The 7122-nt window shown below is 52.6% G+C and overlaps 1 protein-coding gene across 2 annotated transcripts in view; it reads right to left on the bottom strand.

Moving 5' to 3' along the window:
• The window catches only part of LOC138164946 (delta(24)-sterol reductase), a 25858-nt gene extending 18870 nt beyond the window's left edge, over nucleotides 1-6988 (bottom strand). For both annotated transcript variants that reach the window (XR_011169239.1, XM_069092930.1), the window contains exon 1: nucleotides 6698-6988. Coding sequence is in view for 1 of the 2 variants with exons in the window: in XM_069092930.1 (XP_068949031.1) it covers nucleotides 6698-6928 (231 nt within the window). In the remaining variant the exon portion in view is untranslated. The remainder of the gene's footprint in view (nucleotides 1-6697) is intronic.
• Between the last annotated feature and the right edge of the window lie 134 nt (nucleotides 6989-7122).

Raw genomic sequence — 7122 nt, 5'->3', positions numbered from 1 at the left:
GCACTCTCAGATGTCAGTTTCACACAAGGGACACTCTCAGATGTCAGTTTCACAAGTGTTCATCATGGCTCAAAGGAAAACAGGCTGAATGGTGAGAGAAACCTTAGAGACCCTCGAGTCCAACACCCTTATTCTACTGAAGTATAAGCTAAGACTTAAAAGAGGGGAAGTGACTAGTCCAAGGTCACACAGTGTAAATCGAAGAGTTGAGATTCTGGAGTCTTCAAGGTTGGCAAGACAAAGGGCCTTGACCTTAAACATTCCATTTCCCATTAGCTACACTGTAGGGGTTTTGATTCTATCAGTACCTTCTGGCCCCCTTTTGTATAATGTCTTCCCCCATTAACTCCATGAGGGCAGCCACCGTCTTTCTTTTCCTTATTCATTTCTTCAGCTTTTAGTACAATGCCTGGAACATAGCAGGCAATTAATAAATGCTTTTTGATTATTGTCTATTCAGCAGGTAGGTGGCTGGTAGATAGAGCACTGGACTGGGAGTCAGAGAGACCTGAGTTAAAATCTTGCCTTGGATGCTAGCTGTATGACCCTAATTCACTTGAACTCTGTGAGCCTTAGTTTGCTCATCTGCAAAATGGGAATAAAAGCCCCTAAGTCTCAGGACTGTTCTAAGGGACACATGATATAATAATAAGACACTCTGTAAACCTACAAGGCACTCAGGAGGATTCCTGACAAAGCAGCCTGGGTCATGAGATGACAGTGTCACCAGGGAACCTCTGGGGTGGGAGGCCAGGAAGGCAGCCCAGATTTGTGGCTGAGAGACCTGGGTTTGAATTCCACTCCCCTCTTTGGGCCTCAGTTCACTCTTTAAGAGTTAATTCCAATCCCAGATCAAGGAGACTGAATTTGACATAAGTAAGGTCCTGCTCTCCTCCTGCCTACCTTCCTGACTCAGCTCAGATCCCACCATGTGCCAGCCTTTCCTGGTCAGAGCAGCTGCCATAGATATCCTGGTTATTTACACATCAGAGTGCAAGGATCTCAAGGTTACATTCTAATCAGGAGATACAACATCTACATCAAAGATAAACGAGCTAAGAGAGTGAGAAGGGAGTGAACTCTGCAGCCCCAAGGACATCTTGGGGAAGAGGCAGTGCCTAGAATGAAGCCAAGGCATCTGAGCACTGCAAGGAGGAAGGAAGGCACTCCAGCTAGAGGACACAGCTTATGAAAATGCACAGAGGGGAGATCAAAGCTGGAAGGGACCAAGAAGCAACTAGCCTAACCCCCTCATTTTACAGAGGGGGAAACAGACCCAGTTTGAGTGGCATACCTGAGGTAACACAAGCCATAAGCATTAGAGACAGGATTTGAACCTAGATCCTTTTACTACAAGTGTGTGTGTGTGTGTGTGGGGGGGGGGTCTTCCTGGTTCATTTTGAGGGAATATCACACTTGAGCACCCACCCACCAACAGCAAGAGAAGTTACTAAAGCAGCCTCGGTGGCAGATCTCAGAATCCAGGGAGTGGCACAAAGCTGGGAGGTCAGAACAAGGTTGGGGGCTCAGGGCCTAGAGTTTGAGGGGATTCAAAGCCCCAAGAGTGGGACCAGGTGTTCTGCTGAGAGGCTCCTGGAAGCTGTGGTAGTCAGGGACCTGTCCAAGGTCCAGGGGGTGGGGCTGCCTTATCTAACCAATTCCACCCAGCCGGGTTGGTCTTCCTCCACCCTACTGGGCCAGGGCTTGACAGGAAGATTTGAATGGAAGCCCTCTCCTCTTATTTGCTTGCCAACCCAACTCATACCCATTGTTACAGGTTCAGATTAAGTCTAATGTCTCTGGGAAACCCAGAATTTAGGAGAGGAAAAAACCATAGGAACACCTGGCTTCAAATCCTGGCTCTCCACTTACTTAATAAGTCTCTTCTCCCCTGACAAGGCACTTTAATTTTCTGAACCTCAGTTTCCTTATCTGTAAAATGAAGGGATTAGATCTTAGAGATCGTCTAGTTTTTCACCCCTTCTTATTATAAAGGAGGAAACTGAGACCCAAAGATAGGATGTGGCATTCACCATTCTCACCCCCAGGTCAGAAGGAACTGGGGTGAAATTCAGGGTGGCAATTTGTAAGCCTTTGAACACCAGAGAAATGGGATGCACTCTGTCTTCCCCCTTTTCCCCTCAGCAGCTTTTCTAGGCTCTACCAAAGCCTGCCTCTGCCCTACATCATGTCACGGAGCATTATGGCATTACCTAAAGCCTACAAAGTCAGGTCCCCCAGTCTGTATGAGGGCAGGGCTAAAGTGGCTGGGTACTCTATGGTGCCTGGGCTTGTTCTCTGGGCATCTTCTCACCAGCCCTTCTGCAATCGAAAGTAAAACTGCCATTGCTGCTAGAAAGGGGGTGAAGCCCTCCATCTCTTGGACTCTGCAGACCACAATATCCCTCCCTGGCCAACAAGCCCCCATTGAGATTATTATCTACTCTTCCTATTCAATTGGAACTTTCTGAGGCCAGGACTGGCTGCAAGGTTTTAATTTGCATTCCCAGTGCTTAGCACAGAGCCTGGCAATCAATGGAGCAGTTAAGAGCCATGTGCCAGGACCTAGTGATGCAGGTACAAAGAATGCAACAATCCTTGACCTAATGACCACCAGATGGAAAGACAGGGAATAGAGCCCAGCACTGGATAAAGCCGTGTTTTTAGCAGCCCCAGCAGCCAGCTCAGGGCGTGGCACAGGGAAGAAGTGCATTGCCATCACTGACATACTGGGCTACAGCCTCCCTCAAGTCCCCTCCTGTCTCCCAGCCAGCCTCCAGCTCAGCACAGACCAATGTCTTGATATGGCATCACTGGTGAAGGCTCATCTGTATCTGCCCATTTCCTCCTCTGGTGTCTTAGGGTTTCCCAAGCTCGTCTACATTGGCCCATTTCAATAAGGCCCCACAGACCATTTAGTTCACAGGCAGGTCCTCATCTGCCCCAGTTTGGGGGTGGGAGGGCTGGCAGGAGCTACTCAACTACCTGTGGCATCCCTCCTTTGGCCTCTGTGAAATTACATTACAGCTGCTAGGGATGGGAAAAGAAGCAGTGCAGGTGCTGTAGTCAGAGGTCCTCAGTTCAGATCTTGGCACAGCACCGATGGGACGAGAAGTGTACCATGAGCCTCCCCCTGCTCCCAACCCCCATGCACAGTTTCCATTTCCGTGAAATAAGGGGTGTGGCTGACTAAGCTGGAGCTCACTGCTCCTGGGACAGCCCTTCCTCTGATGGGTGGGCGGGGTGACCAGCCCACAGACAGCTCCAATTCCTGCAGTCTCACCTCAACCTTTTCTTCCCCAGGACAATCAGCTCCAACTCCTGGGCCCTGTTTCTCTTTCCTCCTAAGGCCTCTCTCCCACCTGTGAGCCCAGAGGTGCCAGGCTCCCCAGTGTGGCAAGTGATCCAAACAGGAAGGAATTTGGCGTGGGGAGCTGAGAGAGGCGGCTCCCTGCTGGGTCAGATACAAAGTAAGTATCAGTCCTTCAGGCAGAAGCCAGTGAGAACACTCCCTCTGCCTGAGGGAGATCCTAGCTCCCCACCCCCCTCACCAAGCAGGGGCTTCCAGGAGTGGCTGTGGCTGGAAATGTGCCCAGCTCCCCCTGGGCAGGAGGCCACAACTGACCAGAGGCAAAGGCCAAAGTCACTCCCACACACAATGAAGTACAAAGGTCACAACATTGACCATGGGAGCTGAGTTCAAATCCCACTGCTGACACCCATTGGTTGTGTGACCCTGGACAAATCAGTTCTCAGTGCCTTACGAAACCATCTGAGGTGCAGAACAGAAACATGAAACCACAGGTCAGGTTTTTAAAAAATAAATACAAATACAGAGGCCTCTGATGCCACAATGGATAGAATGCCAGACTGGAGTCAGGAGGACCTGAGTTCAAATGTGGTCTCAGACTCTTCCTAGCTGTGTGATCCTAGGCAAGATGATTAAATTCTGTTTGCCTCAGTTTCCTCAACTGTAAAATGGAGGTAATATCAACACCTACATTGTAGGGTTGTTAGGATGACCAAAGGAGACCTTAGCACAACACTTGGCACACAGCAAGTCCTATGTAAATACTTTATTCTTTTCCCTTTTCCCCAAATTAAAAACATGGAAAGAGGCCTGAACTTAGAATCAGCTACTCAATGGAGTCCAAATCCTGACCCTTGGCCACTTGCTATCTGTCTGGCCTCAGTTTCCTGTGCAGGTCTGTGACTTGCAGTGAGCACTGTCATAGGCTGTTAGAGGGCTCAAGAGAACTTCCGCTCCCTGGTGGGGACAGGGCCTTTGTAATACACTGGGCACCTGGTGAATTCTGCTGCATCACCAAAGCCCTGTCATTTGGATGTCCTAGGAGCCTCAGGAGGTTTGGGGAAGGGAGGCCCATTTCATAGATAAGGGAAAGCAACAAACAGCACACAGCCCAGGACCAGAACCAGGGAAGCCCTCCACAAGCCCACTCCTACGAAGTGCCCACTCCACACCAGGCACTGTGCCAAGGACAAAACCAGAAACTGAACCTAATACTCCTGCCCAAGGCTGGTGCCTTGTGCATTAACACTGGCACATGGGCTCTGCCATCCAAAGGGAAGCGGAGCCGCATAGCCCAGGGCCTTGGCAGGCAGCCTATGCTCTGTGACCTTGGTGGGTGGACAGGTGGTACCTCCCTTGACAGCTGGGTCATCCACAGGGCCTGGTGCCCAGGTGGCTCTTCTTCTTAGTCCAGCCCCATCTACGGTGCCAAGCCTATGGGCACTGGCCTGGCAGGGCCAGAAATGCCCACACCACCTTCCCTTTCTCGTGCTCCAGAGGGAGCCAGGTGCCATCCAGAGGCTGCCAATGCCAGGGGCAGACAGGCAGAGGGAGTGGAGTGAGAAAAAGGTGCTATACACATAAACAAAAAGCAGTGGTTATGCTTAGTAGGTATCCTTGACCAAACCCTTCCCCCAGACCTCTGCCTTTTCCATTTATTGGTTAAGTGACAGTGTTTAGTGATATCACTGAAATCCCTTCAAGGCTGAAATACTACATTCACTAAAAGGATCCATCTACCAACAAGCACTTAATCAATCGATATTTTTAAGGGCCTACTGTGTGCCAGGCATTGTGCTAATCCGCTTTACAAATATTATGTAAGTGCTGTTATCATCTCCATTTTATAGTTGAGGGAACTGAGGCAAACAGAGGTTAAGTGACTTGCCCAGGGTCACACAGCTATGAAGAGCCTGAGGCTACAAATGCACTTCCAGACTCCAGACCCAGGGTTCTGAGCACTTAGGCACCACCAGCTGCCTTTGACTTGAACCCAGACCTTCCTAACTTTGAGACCAGCTCTCCAGACAACTAGGCCATTTCCTATACAAAGAAAATGATTATCAGAGTCAATAGGATTTTGATGCTATTGGGAACTGCCAGGTGAGGAAAGCCCCTCCACCACAGCCAGGTAGCACGTTCTCTGCAACTAAGTCGACAGCTGCCTAAGATCCTTAGAGATGAGGGTATAGTGTGTGTTAGAGCCAAGAACCCAGTGCTGAAGTGGGGTGAGCCCTGGTCAGGAAAGTCACTTTGTCATTCCTGGGATTCAGTTTCTTCACTTGTAAAATGACATCACAACTTCCCCAAACCTTTACAATCCAACTGGCCTCAGGAAGTTGTAGAGTGAGAAGTACTCAGTAGTCCCTGAGAATGACAGTAGGCAGCTCTGCAGGGAGAAGCCCAAGGCCTCCACCTCCTTCAGGCTCCAAGGACACCCAGAGCAGTGGAGCTCTCTCCTCAGAAGCTGTGACCGGTGCTGGCCAGAAACATACTGGAGATGCTAGAGAAATGGAGGGCCCCCCCCCCCCGGACTGTCCTTGGGGGCCTCCTGCAGCCTTCCTTATGGGGCTCATGTCCTTCCTTAGCCTCCCCTCAGCTAGCCTGGAGAAAGCCCAGATACACAAGGGGGGGAGAAGCATGTCAACACCCCTTTCATCCCTGAAAAGAAATCTCAGAGTAACCTCTTCCTGGGCCCCTTTGGGCCTCTCCCTCCACCCCCTCCACGACTCCCTCTGCCAAAGTTCTCTGTGGTGACGGACCTAGAAACTCAAAGAGCTTCAGGATCAAACCTCTCCTTTTTCGGATGAGGGAATAGAGGCTGGAGACAAGAAGTGACTGGCCCAATGTCACACACTGGCCAATGAGTGCTTAGGCACTGCTTCTGGCCCCTGAAATGATTCAGAATGGGGGTCCCCCACCCCACTCAAAGAAGCTCCGCGCTCACCCCCATCCCAACACCATGTGGAACTGAACTCGGGAGCTCCCTGGCCCTGAAGCAGCTTGTGGTAGGGTCCTTGGAGGCCACGGGGGGAAGAGGCATCTGCTTCCAAACTCCCCTCCGATAGCTGAATTCTCCCTCCTCAAACCTGGAACAGACGAGTGCATGGCCCACATACGTCCGGTTCCTTTGCCCCGTCTCCCAAAGTAAAGGCAAGCGGGGAGGGGTGGTACCTCAGCACCTGACCCTAAGGGGAGGAGATGCAAACACATCTGAGGGGAGCGGGGGAAACTCCTGCACTCCTCGGGGAAACTGCGACGGGAGGAGAGAAGGGCTGCTACCAGGCGGCGGCGGAGGACAAGGCACTGAATGGGGGCAAAGCAGAGGAGGGGCTGGCACACGGGGACGGGGCACGCGCTCCCCCCAGCCCCGCGAGCGTCCCCCACCTGCTTCTGAATGTCCCGAACCCGCTGCTCGTGCTGCCGCGGCGCGCTGTTCAGCCGGAACACCACCCAGGCGCGCAGGTAGTAGTAGATGTCGAAGATGAAGGACAGCGGCAGGAGAAAGAGGCAGACGAACACCCAGCGCTGATGGATGATGACGAACTCCAGCCCCTTCACCCGGATCCAGAGCAAGAAGAGCAGCGCGCACACGGCCAGGGACACGGCCGGCTCCATGGCGGCACGCGGGGAGCGCGCTGCGGGGCCCGGGGGCGCTCTCTCCGCGCGCGCTGCGGGGCTCCGGGGGCGCTCTCTCCGCGCGCGCTGCGGGGCTCCGGGGGCGTCCTCTCCGCGCGCGCTGCGGGGCCCGGGGGCGTCCTCCCCGCGCGCGCTGCGGGGCTCCGGGGGCGCTCTCTCCGCGCGCGCTGCGG

Source organism: Petaurus breviceps, unplaced genomic scaffold (assembly GCF_028583685.1).
Source record: "Petaurus breviceps papuanus isolate PSGF00001 unplaced genomic scaffold, PetGlider_PUasm1.0 207, whole genome shotgun sequence".
Taxonomy (NCBI): Eukaryota; Metazoa; Chordata; class Mammalia; order Diprotodontia; family Petauridae; genus Petaurus; species Petaurus breviceps.
Note: the sequence above shows the minus strand (reverse complement) of the source record. Positions and strands in the feature narration are given on the sequence as shown.